Genomic DNA, 19,565 nt, shown 5'->3' with positions numbered 1-19,565 from the left:
TCTTACAAATGGAATGTAATTGAGTGTAAACTCTTTGTGGGAATTACAGCTATAATTCATAATTAAGTATTATAGTGGAGATTGTGTAACGTAATATGCCTGAGATCAGAAGAATCTGGACATTATCTCTAAGGCAAACAGTCCTAAGCAGTGTTTTAAACTACTTGTGTTGTCATAGGTGTTTTTACTGAGCAGGCAGTAGATTTATATGGTATTCTTGTTCTTGTCACTGAATTAGAGGCTCAGCTTCCATCTAGTCTTCAAACTTAGTTTTCTGGTTCTTGATGGATTCTCCTCTGAGCTAAACTTCTTGTTCCGGCTCATGCGTAGCTGAAAGAGTTTCATGATGTGTCAGAATGCAAGTGTTGTGTGTCCAGAGGTGTTTCTCTAATCAAAGTGTGCATTCCCAGATGAGAAAGAAGAAGGAATACTGGGGAGCATACTTCTGCCTAGTTTTCAGATATCTGTGCTGTCTGCTGAGGACCATATTAACCGCAAATATGCCTTCAAGGTGAGGGAATCAGCTTCTCCATTTGATTTTATATCCGAAAGCACAAGAGCTTGGTCACAAAAACTCATTTTACAGAGTTATCAGGTAAAAAAAGATTTGACAAACACCTTCTGGGCCTGATTTTTACATAATGGAGTGGCATAAATTTCAAGTACTTAGCCTGGTGTATAGACATAATTACTGGAATGGGGGAATGGATGGATATCACTTCGTAGTAGTATTTTCTTTTTTAGTTCGTGGCTCTTAAATCCTATATGGTGCTTTAGAATTACAAACCAGCATCTGCAGCTGAACTTACCCCCCTAATGAAAGTTCATTAGTTATTTAGATACAAAGTATCTTTACACATAAATAAAAATAAGAATTTATTATCACTTAAATCACACTCTTAAGAGTGTTTCATGACAATTTTAAGTCATGGTATAAATTACTTTACTAAGCATTTTGTCCTGACTTCTTTTATTGTTGTTTTACGAGCTCCTTTTGGCACTTCATTTGGTCTCCTAACCAAGACATCATTTATTTGCTATGGTAAGTACAAATTAAAACTTACTGTATCATTGAGACTGCTATGCTAAAAAATCTTTGCTAAAATCTGTGCTAAAATCTTATTTATAAGAATTCCATTAATCTACATTAATGAATGCTCAATATCATTTTTAGTAGATTGAAGAATTTTAAGGGATTTTTGTTTAATGTATTAATGAAGAAGCAGCTGTGATTGAAAATTACTGGGAGGTATTCTGAAAATATGAATGTAGTGACCAGAAACACTGTAGTGTTTCTTTTGATTTTTTTTTCTGATCATATTATTTGCAGAAATCTTATTAGATAAAGCATTAGAGTGAATATGCAGTAACAATATTTGCCTCTCTTCTTTTACAGAATCTTACATTTTTATTGCAATGACCATGTCATTTCCAATCAGGCAGCTCATCCAAACATGAGGACCTATTATTTCTGCACAGATACAGGGAAGGAAATGGAGTTGTGGATGAAAGCCATGATAGATGCAGCACTTGTGCAAACAGAGCCTGTGAAAAGGTAGTGTAGATTGGCAAAACAGTGGGACAGTGTATTGCTTTCTCTTGTTTAGTTGGATTTATTTAATGTAACAATGGTCCTTAAAATAGAGTGTAAATTGTCTGAAGTGATTTTTCCTTATATTGAAGAGAATTACATCCTTACTAACTGCACAGTGTTGGATAGAATTTTGAAGTAGCAAAAATTATCTAAGTTCTCTTCTGAATATTGATTGTCAGGAGCTGGAAGGAAAAAATGAGCTATCCCTGTAGCCAGTGGCATCAGAAGAAGTGCAATGACAAATGCTATGTGCAGGCATGTTTGACTTTCCTGCCCTCCTGACTGAATAGCAGCAGCAGCTCAACTGGTGGTAGCCTTTGGCTTAAACATGTCATAATCCTCAAATTCACAGCTGGAGTTTCTGGCTAAATTAACCACTTGTACCTGTGGGCAACCTGTGGGGAGCCATTCTTGTTCATCATTAAGCTGTCATCAAATTTCTGCTTACCTGATCTGGAGCCTTATCTTCCCGTGCCCGTGTGGTGACAATGAAAAGCAAATTATCTCCGGAAGCTTTGTGTTCTCAGAGACTGAACACTGTCTGCTACTGTCTCTCCAGTGGGAGTCATTTTCTCTTGGAATGTGCTCCCTTGGGTCAGCTCCATGGCATCTCTAATGGAAACCTCATCAATTGAAAGTTTAAAAGCTCCTTGTTATTGACAGCAGAGAAGTTATTGCTGATGGCTGCTGTCACTCGATCTATTCTCCACTCGGTTAGCTCCTGCTACCCTGGAGCTAAATGAATGTCAGCAATGCTGAGAAACTCTTGAGTTTAAAAAAGTAATGAAAAAATCTCCTGGACACAGGTACCAGAGAAGTTTAGTAGTAATAAACTTTATCTGAAAAATCGGGCTTGTATTGCAGATGCAATGGTAATTTACAGATGGAGAAATTATTAAAAATACATTAAACCATATCAAACCTGCTTAACTTCAAACAAAAATCACATATCAATTGTGATCACATAATCACTTTGTAAAGGAGCAAAACTGAAGGGGATCATTCTGAATCTTTTTCTGAACCAGTGACATGACCTTCATTAGATATTTGCAATGCTGTGACTATCTGCCTGGATATCACAGGCAGATATTGCCAGCAGGCAAACAATTGTCAGAAAAGCAATTTAGACAACACGATCTTGTTGTTTTGATTCAGGCAAGAAGCCTCAGAATGAAACAGAAGTAGAGTGACCTCTCTGAAAACTTTGTTGGTAGCCTTGAAATAATTACTTCAGAGAAAATAGATTTCAAGAGCAAGTCTCAAAGACTTTTATATCTGTTAGCTATAATAAGGAAGAAAAATCCTTCAGACATCTGTTTTCTAAGGAATCCATCTTTTGGCTGTTTTTTAAGTTCTTAAAATGAAACATAGCAGGATATGATCTTATGCTGGAGAAATACTGTTCCTTCCCTGTAAAAATCTGTTAAGTATTAAGTGTCTTATTACCTCATCTCTAAGTAACCTAAAATTTGGCATATATGGAGCTTAAGCATAAATGGTTTTGGTTCAGTCAGATTTGGCAGTGCTTTAGTTTCTGAGTTCTGTTTTTTCAGAGATTCTGATATTGCACTGAATGCAGAGTTTTCTAACAGACTAGATACTTGCAGTCCAACAAATGAGTAATTAAGAACTTGCTTCCTTAAATATTCATGTAAACTGATGTTGGGCCACTTTAAATTGTTAATATAAAATGCCCAATGAAAAATCAAGAGTTTTTTACAGTATAATTTTTTAAACCTAGAAATCAAGATGCTTAACTGCTTACGGTACTCTGGAAATCAAATCCAACAGTCAGTTAAACCAAATCTTTTAAATTATTTTAGCGCATTTTTTTGTGTCTGTTTTTCTGGAGATGTGAGTTCCTTGGAGAGGATAAAGATAAAAGGAATATTTAAAACATTAAGTCCGTGGGAGAGGAGAGGTGTTCCCCAGCTTTTCATAAACTACTCTTCTACCCTTATTTTCTACACCTAGTTATGCACGTAAACCACACAGGAGATACTGAAGCGAGAAAATAAAAATATACCCATTTCTCTTAGAACTGGTCTCTATTAACAACAGAAATATTCCCTTCTGATGTTTAGCTGCAAGGAAGGACCAACAGTATTTGGCCCTATTGACTTAATTGTAATTACTTCTTTCTAAACAGTTTTGATTTTAGCTAGATGGTGCATTCAAGTTTAATAATGTACTGAGAGACCTATTAAAATAATTAAACCAAATACTGTAGTCAGTGAGGAGCTATTGAAGCTTATGGCTCAACATATGATCTCAAACACCCTCTCTGGGTGCTTGCTTGTGTTTCTAGATGGTAGTGTCCACCAACACACTGATTTGCCATTTTACCCTAAATGCTGATTCTCTACTCTTCCAGGTCTGAGTGTCATTTTTCTGACCTTTCACTGTCAGCTTGTGTGCTGCAGCCTTTGTTTCTTCTCAGTGATGCAGCATGTACTATGAAAAGATTGCTTTTTTTACCTCCTGGTGTAGTTACTTGCCCTGAACAGCATAAGCCAGGCTGCCAAAAAAGCACTTGTTAGCATAGAGACATCCACAGTGGGGGCTTACTGACGTCAGTGTGCTTGGAAAAGACGGCTTTTCCTTTTCAAATGCCTCTGCCTTGCTTTGTTAAACCACAGTGCTCATGTCCATCTGATCATTAATCACATGCTCCCCCCTCTCCAGCTCTGTCAGAATTATTTCTTTATATAAACCAGCATAAAATAGTACTTTTCCTGTGTTACATATTGCATACTGTACATATGATTCCTGTTTGATTGCAGAAATCTATAAATTGCATTCAGCATATGCTGCAAGACCCACTTTCAATGCTCATTCTCTTCCTTCTTCTCCTACCCATCCTCAAATATCCTGCAAGCTTTGTTGAATATGTCTTTGAGAGCTAGCTATAAATACGGAGCCAAATATACATATGGATTTATGTTTCTTGCATTTGTTTCTGATAATTTTTTCCCCATATGGATCCTTCACTGTGAAAAGGGATCCCTTGCTCACACAGAGTTGGCTGATTTGGTTTCACCAGGATAAGAGAGCCCAGCAGTCTGTTTGAATGTCAGTCCTTCAGCCTCTACACCATCCCAAGGATTGTAAATGTTTGGCTCTGCTGTGTAAAACCGTAGTAATGAGTGATACAGCATGAGGCTGCATGGAAAAACAATTCTATGGTTTGGGCAGTTGCTGGTTTTTAATTAAAGCACAGTGGAAAGTACTAGGAGAGTGTGAATTGAGCACAGTGCCTAGACTTGACTTTGCCACGTGCATGAGGAGTATCCTAGAGATGCAACTCTCCCTCTCCACCGTGGATTTGCCACCTTTTCTTTTCCTCTGTTCTAAAGCCACCTGAGAAAGGTTTATAAAAAGTTTTGTATCATACAGTGGGGTGGATGGTGCTGTTGAGACATGCTGCAAATATTAATGCCCATGTTCAGGATTACTTGCAAGGTAGTCTTTACATTAATTTGTAAACTCTAGAGTGCTGACTGAAAACTGAAATCTTAACACAGTTTTTTTACTTCATAATTGTGGGAAATGGAGCTTTTCATTCACCTTCCTGTTGGGGAAATTCCTTTGGTTTCTGGTAGAACACTGGGTAGTACAGTTTTGAGCTGCGAGTGGGGAGGTGATCCTTTTTTTTTTCCCCACAACCTTGAGAAATGGCACAAATGTTTGGTACTGGAAACAGTTTAAGGTCTTGGGGGAAAAAAATAATGGCTTTTTTTTTGCTGTGGGTTAAGCAATAATGCTTAAAGCTGTGTATGTAGTCAGTCTTCTTGTGCTCCTGGTAAACTGTGTGTGTAATGGCATTTTTACAGATACTTGAACTGGACACAATTATAAAGATGAGTAATGCATTTGAAAAAAAAAAAAAAAGGCAAAACAGAATAAAAAGTTAATTCAATATCATCTTAAAATAAAGTGTTATTCTTAGTTTGGTTTTATACAGAGATGTAATCTTAAAGGAATTACATCTCTTCCTTTTCTTTCTTCCCATACCAAAAAATGTAGAGCAAAATGTTTTAAGGTGGTGGTTTTTTTTTTTCCAAGTTAACTAAACCCAAAAGTCACTTTCTAAGCTGGAATTGAAGTTCAGGTCCTCCCAGTATGGTAAAAGATAGAGCCTCTTGACATTTTGAAATTTTAAATAGATCACTAACAGAACTGCACACATTGACTACTCGTGTAAATACTGTAAAGCAGTAGCAATTGAAAAAATACCATTATTTTTGTGGTGCAGTTCCTTAAGTCAGCAGCTATTTTCCCCCTTAAAATTAGAAAAGCCACAGTTATTTTCCACAGAATGTATACCAGCCAAAGTGATAACATACCAGAGAAACCTAATTGATACCATTGACCACGAAAAGTCATTTGCTTTCTTTAGGAGGAGAAAAAGGAGCTCATTATATGCTAAATTCAGCAGTACTATGAATCACAAGCTGACTTTGAAAATCATCTGAATTTCAGGCTGTTGACATTTGGAAGCTGTAGCTCTTGGAGAGCCACTGAATATTCTTACCCTTTGAATTTTCAGCCCTCCAGGAGCTAGACATCTAGTTTTTTCAGACTCTGGCTTTGTTTTCTGTTGCTCACATTTTTTTTTAATAGGGGGTTAATTGACTGTTGAATTTTTTTAAAAATTGCCTCATGTTATAATTGTTTTTAAAACAGCAAATAAAGAGAAAAGTGTAGAAGAAAACAATGCTCATGCTGGCCAACCCCAAACCAACCAACCAACCAACCAAACAAAAAACAAACCAATCAAGCGCTACCACCAATCCCCAAACAAATGTAAAAATAAGAGAAAATGAACACCAAAACAACGGCAAGAAAAGCGCCCAACCCGTCCTTGATTTTTGTGAAAATACCCTGATTTTTTCTCTCAAAGCCAAGATATTGTAGTAAAATATATGGCCAGGGGTTCACTGAAATAATTTCCAATTTTTATTACCCCTTGTAAGGAACATCTTTTGGTGTTACAGCTTTTTGTATATTCCCTTCCAGAATAGAGAAATTCACTGTTGAAAACACATCACCTCGAGAGGCAAATAATATTTCAAACCATCGGGTGCTAATTAAGCCAGAGGCACAAAATAACCAGAAGAACAAAGACGTGAACAAAAACGAGGAGAAGAAAGCTTTGGAAGCCGAAAAATACGGATTCCAGAAAGTCGGGCAAGATAAACCATTAACAAAAATCAACAGTGTAAAGCTGAACCCTTTGGGGTCCGAGTACAGGACTTTGCCCATAAGCACCATTCCAGGTGGACACTTCAGACCCGTGCATTTGAATGGATCTGAGAATAAATCCGTGGGAGTTGTGCTGGCGGATGCTGCCGATGGCGCCCATCACAACGCGGTGCAGGCACACGCCGAGTCTGAGCGGGCAATGCAGAGAACCAACTCCATGCTGCAGCTGGAACAGTGGATTAAAATACAGAGGGGCAAAGGACAGGAGGAGGAAACAAGAGGGTAAGTACTGTGTAATTTTTTTTTAAGCTTTCTAGTAAATAATACTTAGGTTTATACACCAGTTAGTTTCTTTAGTCCTTGATCTGTGTTGTATAATTACATTCTTCATTGCTCTCTGTAAGAAATTCCTGGCTGACTTCTCAGAACAGATGTCTGGAAGTTTCTTTTATTAGCATTTGAATGGTTATTAATAAATTAAAGTATATTAATAACTCAGTTAATGAAAATGGCCATAAACCCTTTTTGGGTGTTTGAAATTTCCCTGTGCTAGCAGGGAAAAGGTGTCATCAATCATAAAAATTCTTTTTCCTCTGAAAATCTGTTCTTGAAATTGCCTTCTCTTCTGCCTTTTTCTTTTTTTTTTTTTTTTTCCCCCACAAATTCCTGTAATAATATTTTATTTGAAATTCTTCAAAAACATTCCCAGGAGCTTTTAAACTTTAAACCAGCTTTAAATTAAGAGAGAGAGAAGACTTATCTAAAAGACACAAAAATCTAACTTGATGCTTAAAGCATCTCTTCTCCTGAAATTAGCTGGCACTCAGTTATAATATTGAGCTCTAGTGCTTATTCATGAAGCTTTAAAAGGATGTGTGAATGATTGACAATATTGAATGTCATGCCAATAGCAATTTCTCTATCTAACAAGAGTGTAGGGACATTGCTTCCAGGCTGCCTCACAGACAAGCAGCTCTAGCAAGAAAATGTAAAAGGTTTTTAATAATACATTTGATAGGAAGTATGGAGATGCTATCACAGGAGATACTTGGAAGAACTGGAAATTAAGGATTTTGTATATAGATTGATATGGAAGAGCAGAGCTTAAGATCAACCAAGTTCAGAAAATGTGTTTCCCCCAGAAATTTCAAGATATGTAGCTGGTGGCTTCTCAGTTTTTGCAAAATCTTGAAAAATTTCCATAAACTTGGCTTCCACTTGCCAAGGTTGAACATTTCCTCACTGCTTTTAGCCCTTCATTACATATAATTAGGAATTATTAATGTGTTGTTTCATGAAATGCTCATCATAAGTAGTTAGATCAAGTTTGAACTTGCAATACAGACAGGGATTTGCATACCCTGACATCCATTTTATTACTCAAACTTGCATAATGAGAACTCAGAAGAAGACTCTTTGATGCAGTTATTTTTTTAATTGGACTTTAAAACTTGCCACCAAACAGAAGAAATTAGAAAAGCTGTGCTGTTTTTCAGCTGTGAACAAGTATAAAAACCCTAAAACTGATTTCATTGTGGGAATCAATTAGAGGGAAGTGCTATTAAAAATATGTTACTAATTAACTATATTTTATTGAGTATAGGGAACACTTGTTTACGTAGATAAAGGTGGCACTGAAAACATAAATGCTTTCGAATGCAATTCTACATAAAAGTAGCAAAATGAAGGAGAATTGGCTTTGAGCTATCTTTTTTGCTTTGCATGGAAACAGCCTTGAATAATGATCCAAATTTCTAATGTATATAATGGTGTCTTTTAAATGGGACTTAATTTAAATTTAAAATTTTATTTTTGTTCAGTTTTGTCCAGTTTCTGGCTGGAGACAGAAATTTAAGTGGAATCAAAGTTGGGGAATGAGAGTAGAAAAAAGCTCTGGTTTATGTTAAAGCTTAAGGTTGAGGTGAGAGGATCTTAAGGTTGTTTAAGACAGTAAAAGTCGTAACTTAAATTTTTGAAAAAAGTAGTCTTTCCTTAATGGGGAAAAGTTGCTGACTTTCCACAAAGCTGCTTTGCAGTGTGTCTGTATTCTTGTATCTGCATTAGAGAAATCATGGAGGACCTATCTGAGTATCTCTGGTCAGACTGCAAAAAAAAATTGGGATGAATGCTAAAATGTTAACAAAGATGTTCAATTAAATGGCTATATATAAAAGAAAAGAGGAGCTCTTAGCTGTCCTCAATTTAGAATGAAAAAGGTTCACTATACAACTAATTTTTTTAGAGGAACAGGCTGACCCTTCAGTAGTTTGATTACCCAAAAAAGTAATGAGAATGACGGCAATGTAGGTTTTAATTCCTGAAGGTGTTAGCTGTTGTTTCCATGGATCTAGACATCCAGTTTGGCAAAAGCCACATGAATAAACTGTTGCCTTCAGGAAGGCAAAGTTCTTTTAAACCAAAAATAAACACACTCCACTTCAGTATAGTTTTACTGAATTTTGCAAAAGTCAGTTATGAAAAGAAATGTTTTTCACAAAAGTGGTTCACTTGAGTGGTCTTTCTCAAATGTGAAAAGATACAGAAGGGGTGTTTTGTTTCTAAGTGATCTTTTTCGTTGCTGCTAACCAGGATGTGAGCCTGTCTCTCTGCCTTGCCTACGTAAGATTCATCCAAAATAATAAATACCTGCAATAAAACACCAGGTTTCCATCTTGACTCTGCCACCCTTCCTTGTTTCTTATGTGGAAGTTCTGTATTTGGGGCCAGCTGATATTTGTGCTCATTAGGATGAAGGGCTGTTTTGAGGTTCCAATCTGAGGATATTCCTAATGTTGCAGAACTGAGCCCCTCAAGGCTCAACAGCAAAGTTGCTTTCCCAGACAGTCCAGCTCAGACACCAGAACCACTATTGCTAAGTGGTTAGAGAGTGCAAGAGTAGCCCTAGAGACAACCTCTAAAGGTGTCTGTAAACACGTGTGGAAGACTTTTTCTCATATGGGAGCAATTACCAGGAGCTATTTATGATGACAGCTGCAGAAATATTCTGCAACCTCAGACCCAACTGCAGCAGTCTCCCCGTGTGTGCAGGGCAGCTGGAAGCTACAGTTCTTTCTGGAGCTGGGTTTTGGGTTTGACTGGAATGACATTTTTGCAAGAATCAACAGTACACTGGTGAATCTATTTTGATTTTATTGAATTATGTAAAACAAACCTTAATATTGAGGTGATTGAGCTTTTTACAGTTTTCACAGTTTACCAGTTCAAGATGGATTGTGTTATCGTTCTAAATGTTCTAGAATATAACTGATTGCATGCATTTGAAATTGATGTCTTTGCACAGTAAGAACTTCAGGCAGCTTTTTTGCATGGTCAGGATATTTAAAGGTGCCAACCAGATTACACTGCCCATTTAATTAATAAAATGTGTGAGGAGCTTCAGTAAGTGAGGTGTGTCTTGCTACTAAATATATTCATGAAAATGTCAGGCCAAACTGTAGCTGTTATGGGGTATAGCTACAATTCTATTTTGAAAGTTAGAAATGGAGCTCAAAAGCATCTTGTTTGTTTGATTGTAAATATGGAGATGGACAAAAGCCTTATAATTAATGTTATGTTACTAAAGAAATTTAGAGGTATTTAAGCAGATTTGGCAACAGAAGACTAGGACTTGGAATCCCTTTTACCTTTTTGTAATTTCTTTGCAAGAATGGGAATCTGTCCAATGCAAAGTGGGGATAATTCTTCACTAATTCTTGAAAAGCTTCAGAAATTGTAGCAGATTTTGTACATAAAGCTCTTTATAGCAGTTTTCATCTTCAAAATGTTACAGGTGATCATCACAGTAAATACTCAGCTGAGCTGTTTTCAGTGAAAAGTGGGTTTTACCATCATCAATTTCCCTGATAGTTATTTCATAGGATATAGGATCTCACATGCATAAAGCTGGTTTACCTTGCCATTTGATCTACATAATTTCTTTAATGGTTTTTTTTTGTGGCACTGAAGTAACTCAAAACCATCTCCTGGTTCTGGTGCTTCATGGTGCAGGGATTTTAGTTGGGATTAGTGTGGGGTGTAGCTGGAAGCTGCTGCCCTCTCATGGCTAAATCAGGTCCAATTTGAGGCTAGTTTTGTTGTCTGTAAACAAGCATCAATCATATGCATGCTCTATAGCAAAAGCCTTTAAGAGGTGCTCATTTGCATTTTAAATAAGGGATGAATAAATCAATATTTATGACCTGGATTTTGTCCTCTGAAAAAAATTAACAAGAAGTGCTCTGTCATACTTAAGCTTGCATCAATTCTTAGTATAGAAGATTTTGTATTTCAACCAAAGCTGAAAGTTGCTAAATGACTGTAGAACTCCAGAATTTTAATGGGGCAAAAATTTAAATAAGCCTTTGAATTCATATCTGAGTTGAAAAGCAATAAAATATTATTATCAAACAAAGATGTGTGTTGCTCTTTGTTTCACTTGAATGGCTGATACTGAATGGCTTGTCCTTGACAATTGAGAAATACAATTTCTTTAGATAATTACTGCAGTTTTCCCATGGACTGCTGTTAAAAGAATCTTTTTCTTTTTTTTTTTTTTTTTTTTTTTTTACATGTCTGTAGTAATTGCTCAAGATTTTCTTAGGGAAACAACAGGATATTTTTTCACTTTTGAAAAAGCAAACATTTCAGATGGAAATAAGGAAAGCATATGGAAACAGTGTAGAACTTTTAAATCTTTAAAAACTTTCACCTATCCAGCATATTATAGACAAGCTGCAAGATTTGATGAAAACTTGACAATACTAGACTGGCAAACTGGTGAAAAGATGAAATATGGATTATATCAGCAAGAGCTAATCAGAGAGAAAGGATTCACTTTTGGCTGCTAACAGTGCATTCTGTTAGTATCATTGATTCTTGAGCTGTTGCCTTGATTTTCTTGAGCGTTTTTTAAATGGCATTCAAAGTGGTGTAAAAGGTGAGATCTGGATAAACCCAAGGCATAGTGAGTTGAGAATAGAAAGAGACAACTTTCTATTGCCATAATATTATTGCTAATAAAAGGAAACTTGTGTTCCAGCATCATCTCCTACCAGACGCTGCCGAGGAACATGCCAAGCCATCGAGCTCAGGTGCTGCCCCGGTACCCAGAAGGGTACAGGACACTGCCAAGGAACAGCAAGACACGTCCAGAGAGCCTGTGCAGCGTGGCTCCCTCGGCGTACGACAGAGCCGTGAGCGCCGAGGACAAGCGGCGCTCCATGCGCGACGACACAATGTGGCAGCTCTACGAGTGGCAGCAGCGCCAGTTCTACAACAAGCAGACCACTCTCAGCAGGCACAGCACCCTGAGCAGCCCAAAAACCATGATCAATATCTCTGATCAGACCATGCACTCCATCCCCACGTCCCCCTCGCACGGCTCCATCGCTGGTTTCCAGGGGTACTCCCCGCAGCGGACGTACCGATCAGAAGTGTCGTCGCCAGTGCAGAGGGGAGATGTAACCATCGACCGCAGGCACAGGACACATCACACAAAGGTAAAAATGCTTCGTTTAATAGTTAAAACTCTCATTTACTGGGCTCTTCCGTAGGATGTATATGATTACTGGAAAACTCATGTTGTGCTGTAGCATATTTTATTGTAACAGAGATTGTTATGTCACTGTTTTCTTGGAGAAAGGTTTGATTTTAAAAAGTGCTGAAAAATCTAAGGGTAATAAAAATACGTTTTTTTTAAAACACTAGGTGATAAAAACATGTCCTGATATTACTATCCGTGATGTTTCTCTAAAAAAATAAGAGAGAGTCAGTAGGCAAATTATGCGGAATACCTTATGCGTGTACGAAAATCTAACTCCTTTCTAGCACCAAGAGGACTCAAAATCCCAGGTTTGTTTAGACATGCTGCTTTCTTGTTCTTCAGCCACAAATTTGGCTGCCTTGGGTTCCAGCAGCAAATCAAGTGCATTGTTCCTTTTTATGCCTTCGAGCTCTTAGGGAGATCACTGTAGGTGAGTCTAAATGCACACAACCTTAATGCTTAAGCACTGAGAAGTAGACGTGAAGAATTGCAAACTTGGGTGCCATATGTGACTTTCTGCTTTTGTTACCATAGGTTTTAAAAGATTGGAAAAAAATTAAATAAAAATTGCTCCTTCAGTTGGATGTAAAATGCTCCTGAGCATTTTTCTAAAAACTTTGTCCTCAGATGCCTTTTTTCTGATGCAGAGAAAAAAAAAATCTATTACTTAAAGCAATTTAAACAACTTAAAGTTGATTATCAGGTGTTGAATTTTAAAGTTTTTAGATCCCTATCACCAAAGGAGTCACTTTGCTTTGACATCCTTTAATGTCTCAACTACTCTGGAAATTTAGTAATCAGTGCTTCTCACATATCTGAGAAATATCACTGGGGTCAGTGCTGCAGAACGTGTATTACTTGTCCTGTCGGCCATGTTTTACTTCTTCATGTTTTTGTTACTTGTTGAACACTTCATGCTAGTATTTCATTTAGTGTTTAGTATCTTTTATACAAACCTTCTGTTTCCCTTGTGTTTTTCATGCTGTTTAGTTTGTATTTAATTAGGTACACAATCAGATTTTGCCATTAACTTAAAAACACCCGTCTTTAAGAGGTGGGTGGTTAGAAGACTGGTTATTTGAAATCAGTAGGGTAAATTGAACATCTAAACCCCATTTACATAGAGATCTTAGGTTTTTTAGTGGCTTTCAGTGGTTGGCTTTCTATTTTTAGGTTCTCAAAATCCTCCTAAAACCCCTCTATGACAGTGATTTGAAAATACCACACTGTGTCTTTCCAGAGCTCAGTCCCAACTGTGCCAATTAAGCACTATTCCAAGTTGAGAGCTGGGATGAATTTTCGTCTCCAGGGCTGTGTAGCCTGTATTTGTCATATACAATGCTGCACTTCTGCATAGATAGTCATCCAAACAGAAAGTTCTAGAATTTATCCAATATTCTGTAATTCTTCTATCATGAGAAGTTAAAACAGTATTCCTCATAATTTGTCTGTTGTTATATGCTGGAACATTTAACCCACAAGATCAATTTTTGCCACCAGTATATTTTTCTCCATGTATTACAAGACTGTAATCTTATCATCATCCCTGGCTGGACTTTTACATTTGCAGAATTCCTCTTAGCATTTGTTACCTTTTAAGCTATTATCTTTATTTAACTTGTTCATAAGTAATGAGTTAGAAAGAGGATCTGGAGAAGGACATAAAACAACTCAAATACTCTTTATTATGTGTAACATGGAAAGGAGACTAATGCCCACTTAGCTAAAATCAAATGGTTAGAGAACAAGGCTGAACTTGCAGAAGATGCCTTATGCGTTGGAACTGGGAAAATGAACAAAGTCTTTTTAGTCATCCAGCAACTTTATAGGAAAGTAGACACTTAAATACTTTGAGCAAAAGGCAAAAGAAAGTTAAAGCCCTCCCCAGAAAGTGTGAGGGATGCTTCTGTGAGTGGTAGTAGAGGTCTCTTCCAGCAGAGAGTCCAGCAGCCCAAGCCATGTGTACATTTTTCCAAGCATCCTCCTCAAGGTGGGGCTGTGTGGCCACTATGCTCAGGACAGGCTCTGTTGTCTGCCTAAGTTAGGCCACTCTGGCAGGCACAGGTTACTCAAGCTGAATTGCTTGCCGAGAGAAAAGGATCGAGAAAGAAGAGCTTGGATTGCGATGTGGCTTTTGGTTTTGTTCTGCTGATCCTTTCTCGCCTCATAGGATGAGGTGTGGGTGGTATTGCAGGACTTGGCAAACACAAAACAGTTGTGTTCACGTCCACATGCCCATTTGTATGAATCCCCTTGCATGTGACTGATTTGGTTTGAGAAGTCAATGAAGACGTAGTTTGAAGATGCAGGAATAAGAGCACCATGAGCAGATGCCCAAAGGCTTTTTTTTAAAGCACGTAGTTCTAAATGGAGTGCTTGTATATGTTTAAATGGTAGTGTCTACTCCAAAATAGTCACCCTGCAGCTTAAAAACTTTCTTTCTGATTTCTTTTCATGTCAATGAGATTTCTGTCCTGTATCATGTCTTTTCTTACTATTACAAGACCTTCCCTATTATTCTTGAAATAGAAATTACATCTGCAGCTCCAAGAATGCTGCATTACACCCACAGAATTTACTTTATCTAGCAATCTGCCCCTAATATTCCAAGAATACAGCAAGACAGAAAAAGACTACTTCCCCAAATTGCTGTTGTTCAGCAGTCCTTAAATGAACTGTGTCATATGAGTTCCTTTTGCAACACTGGTAAAGGAAGTAAGTCCTCAATGTCTTTTTTTCTCACTAATCATTGTAGATTTACTTATCATGGCCGTGGACCTTTTTGTGCTACAACTGTCTGTTGTTTTCCAGGCTTCCTTTAAATTTGCTACAAAACATTTCATATTTATGAATATTTAATATTTTTCAATGTTCTTAGCCAATGTCGGCATTTATTAAGTGATAAATGTCCACCATGGGGAATATGACTGGTTATATTCCTTGTGCTTTGGAAATAGAGCTGTATTGGCAGTCTCTTGGTGTATTGTCAGAAATAAATGTGATCTGTGGGTAGACTTTGCTCATGGCTGGGGATGGTGCATCAACTACCATTTAAGAGTGATTCCCAGAAGTGATCTGACTCAGGCCCTGTGCTGAGTCACAAATCCTCCACTGCTTCCTCCTTGCTTGCACAAAGTAGTAGTTTTCTTCTGAACTGTATTAGCAGGAAAAGAATTGTTTCCCACATCTCTGGCACTGGCTGAACTATGAAAATGTGTATCTTTGTATAGGAAGGCATATGCCTTTCCTGCCTGCTCACTTCCAGGAGGTCCTTTAGATGAGACTGCGCCTGCTCATACTCCTGGTTCAGGCAACCCCGTGGTGTAGACCAAATACATCCCTGCAAAACCAATGGGAGAGTAGACTCAAGATACGCTTTCTCTGAAGATCTGGGCTACTCATATGCTGAGAACAGGAAACTGCCCTGTTTCCTGCAAATGCAAGTTTGATCCAAAATTCAACACACGGGAAAATGTGAGATAGAGCTGTGCTTGGCAAGGCCTGAATGTTAGTTCTGAGACGAATGTCTTAAGAACATTTTAAGCTTTGCCTGTGGAGGTCAGTCATGACACACCACTTCCAAAGCAGGTAGCAGGCAGAAAACTGAGCCCAGATCATGGGTTCAGATAATGGGGTGGCTAAAACTGAGAAATAGAGTGTTTGGGTCTCCAAACACTGCCTTAAGAGTGTCACCGGGTAACGTAACTTTGAAATGTGAGGTGGAACAGGGCAGGAAGAAAGAGAGGAAAAGGGAGGGAAGAAAGGATGGGAAACATGAGGGGAAAAAGGATGAGAAATGTAAGTGGAAAGCTAAAACTGTTATTTACACAGATGGTCAGCAGGGCAACAGTAATGAGGAAGAACTGTTAATTAAATGAATTATGAAATTTGGGGTATTTCTAAAATTTAAAGATAGACTATTTGAGTGATCCGGGTAATAGATCATCAGGGAGCATGACAGGCACAAATCACAGGAAATTTTCATGAGGCGGAAGTTGGCAGTGGCTTGACTTTTTGTTTTAGGTTTAAAAATTTTTCGAGTCTTTAGAAATTTTGGGGTTTTGAGTCTTTAGAAATAAATGTGGATCATACTGTGCTTTTTTGGTTTTTTTTTTGTACAGCATGTCTTTGTGCCTGAGAGAAGGTCGATGCCAGCAGGTCTGAGTTTACAGCCTGTTACTCCTCAGAACCTCCAAGGCAAAACAGTGAGTTGGATTTTTATTTGGTACATCAGGGGTTTTTTAAAAATAATCCTTTAAGTATGAAGAAGCAACGTTGAAATTTTATTCTAGTTAAAGCGTGCTTTAAATGTAGCCTTTATTTAAATTACCAGGGAAAGAAGTACTCTGTGATTGCACAGAATTCTGAGAAAATAGCATAGCTGCTGAGTCAAGGTTTTCTTTGGGAAATGCAGATTTATTATTTTTTAATCATTGTTGATACATTGCTGAAATTCCTGGGAGAGGGTAGACTACATCACAGAACACTTATTTCTCCATTAATTATTTAGAAAATCCTAGAAGTAAAGTTTGGCTTTTTTGGAAATGTAAAAGATACTAAAAGAGTGTTTTGTAAAATTATCCTTTCTGACACTGTACTGTGGTAGAGCTGAAATTCTCACTGAAGATGTTTCATCAAAGTGATGCTGGTGAATACTGTCCACTTTCTTAATTAAAACATGACTCTCAGGCAAAAAATTGCTCTAAATTTATGTCACTTCTTTACCAGTTTTTTGTCATCTCTCTGTCCATCTGAAAAGACTGATTGAGAGAGTTATGAATTAAGAAAACAGATTTTGTTTGGGGTTTTTTTTGGAGCCATACCGTGGGCAGCCAGTTCTTCTCCTGCCTCGAGCCCTGTTTCCTGCACTTCCCAGCGCAGATTTCTGGCACCTTCAGCGACTTTTGTGGGTTGGCCTTTGGCAGCTGGAGCCTTCCAGACATTTCTTGGGGTTCATGCCCCTTCAGCTCTCCTGGGTTCTGCTTGTGGAGCTGGGCTGATCTCCAGAGGGACAAGCAGGTCCAAGAAACCGACCAGAAATCCTGCCCACACCAGAACCTTGCAGGGGCCAGAGGAGGAACCTGTAGACAGCTCTAAGAAAAGTTTTGTGTTATGGTCGTTGCAAGAGTCCCAAGACCTGCAAAAATGCACAGCAATCACAGCAATGTTTTGAATGACCAGAGAGGAGTTCTGTTTTAAGAGCTCCTCTGTGGAAAAAAAAGTTTGTGTTGGAGTGCCATTAAATAGTTTATTCCTAATGCACTAAAATTGGGCTATTTCAGAATGTACCAAAAGGACTTTTCATCTTGAAAAAGTGAATTGCTGCTCCTTTTGCTTGAAGATGCTACTTTTTGTTCTCATATTCCTAAAAATAGGACTTCCTGTGCTTTGGATGGATGTTACTTTCCAGACTGAAAGCATTGTTGCCTATTTTTGGAGAGAACTCGAAAACGCCTTGTATAGCAGTCTAGGTTCTTACTCCTTCTCCCTGAAATTAAGCATTTTAAATCCAGTTATTGAAGGAGTACTGTAAGAAGGAAAACTGCCAGTAGACAATTTGGGTTTGGTGTTGGTTTTCCCTCAAAAGCAAATGGTTTTGCCAGCTGAAGCTATGTGGAAATCCCTTGCTCCCTCTTGTGGGCTTACCTGTTCTGAACTCACAAAAGTGCCAGTGCCGTGCTGTATGTCAGGGCTCTTTCCTCATTGTTCTGAGAAATGGGTATTCACTTTCAGTGTTCTTAATGTGTGGTTCTCTGGAGCTCTTTTCTCCTTCTTTGCTTTGGGGAAGTTCTGTGGCTGTGGGAGAGAGCAACAGGGATTTAGGAGGTTTTTGTCTTTGGGCTTTGTTTAACTCACAGGACTTGTGAGAAAATCAAAACGCTGGATGAATATTTAACCTCTTGTATGGCTGACTTCTGGAGAAGTGTAAGAAACAGAAACAAACAGGATAAATAACAAAAATACTTGTGATGTTCAGTGATTCGTTTTCTTTGAAGTATTGCTAATTGAAATGGTTCCCAGGAATGGTTCAGGTAGAATTTCCCAAACTGACCTATGCTGATCTGTGTGGAATTACCTGACAAATATCCATTTGAATTGGACTTTATTTCCATAATACATATAATCTTGGGTCTTAAATACTATTCTTCATCCTTTCCTAAAGCTGTATTGTACAGCTTAGTAATAAAAGTAAAGCAATAAAATAACTGGAGGCCTCAGACCTGTGAAAGGTGGGATGGAAAATTATTTTTGTCATGCTTGTACAGATTTATTTTGTCAAAGGGGATTATTTCTGACGTAGTTCAGTTAAAATGGGTTTGTCATAAATTTTTTCCTCTGAATTTCAACACATACATTTGGAGAATTATTTTAAAAACTACGTTTTCTTGAGGGCATGTTTTGATTATTTCACCAAGCTCAAATGGCTGCCCATGTACAGGTAATGACATCCTAAGGGTTGGAATTGCCTCCCCCTCACTTAAGTCAATATCATCAATTTGATACACATGTCAGGAAAAGTTTGAGGACTCCACAGACTTTGTCCTGCAAAACCCCCAGTTATTTTTGTCTTGAACACAGGATGTTTGACTTTCATGGCATTTGCTGGTTTGAGCAGTCAACCCTTCATTTAAACCCTTCATTTTACATTTGGAAGTGTCCAGTTGGGGAAAAGGGTGTCTTTTGTGTTGTATCACTGCCAATAAGGCGCTCGGAAGGTGCGCCTTACTTTGCTTTAGAAGTAAACATTTTATAGGGTGTGCCTTATTTGACTGTAGTGTTGTTTGGGGTACCAATTAACCTTCTCTCTGCTCTTTGGCTTCTCACACCTCACTCCTTCAGCCGGAGGAGCTGACGCTGCTGCTCATAAAGCTGAGACGGCAGCAGGCGGAGCTGAGTAGTATCCGGGAGCACACACTAGCACAACTCATGCAGCTAAAGCTTGAGGCCAGCAGCCCAAAGGTCAGCTATCCAGCAATGTGTGTCATGCTCCATCCTCACTAACCCGTAGTCATTCATTAATCAAAGTTTGCTTTGTGCAAAGTTTTCTGGCTCCTGCACGAGTAGAATAGAGCGACATTAATCCCTTGTGTGTGTGGCGTTCTGCTATCAACCCTTTGAGGTTTTACTTCTTAAAATAAGCCAAGTCAAAGTTACTAAATCCAAGTCAAGTTTACTGAAGCCAAGTCAAAATAGGAATATTTTTAAGCACATTGTAGTTCACGT

The 19,565-nt window shown here is 38.1% G+C and overlaps 1 protein-coding gene across 5 annotated transcripts in view; it reads left to right on the top strand.

Moving 5' to 3' along the window:
- Window positions 1–19,565, top strand: part of PLEKHA5 (pleckstrin homology domain containing A5) — a 160,001-nt gene that overhangs the window by 106,604 nt on the left and 33,832 nt on the right. For 4 of the 5 annotated variants that reach the window (XM_066319522.1, XM_066319520.1, XM_066319523.1 and 1 more), the window contains exons 8-12: window positions 411–511; window positions 1,440–1,555; window positions 6,614–7,081; window positions 11,838–12,297; window positions 16,463–16,546. In XM_066319522.1, coding sequence (XP_066175619.1) covers window positions 411–511; window positions 1,440–1,555; window positions 6,614–7,081; window positions 11,838–12,297; window positions 16,463–16,546 — 1,229 coding nt within the window. Of the gene's footprint in view, window positions 1–410; window positions 512–1,439; window positions 1,556–6,613; window positions 7,082–11,837; window positions 12,298–16,462; window positions 16,547–19,181; window positions 19,302–19,565 lie in introns of all 5 variants that reach the window. The other variant, XM_066319525.1, reaches the window with a different exon arrangement.

The sequence above is a fragment of the Sylvia atricapilla genome, chromosome 5 (assembly GCF_009819655.1).
Source record: "Sylvia atricapilla isolate bSylAtr1 chromosome 5, bSylAtr1.pri, whole genome shotgun sequence".
Taxonomy (NCBI): Eukaryota; Metazoa; Chordata; class Aves; order Passeriformes; family Sylviidae; genus Sylvia; species Sylvia atricapilla.
This window is presented reverse-complemented; position numbering and strand designations above follow the sequence as displayed.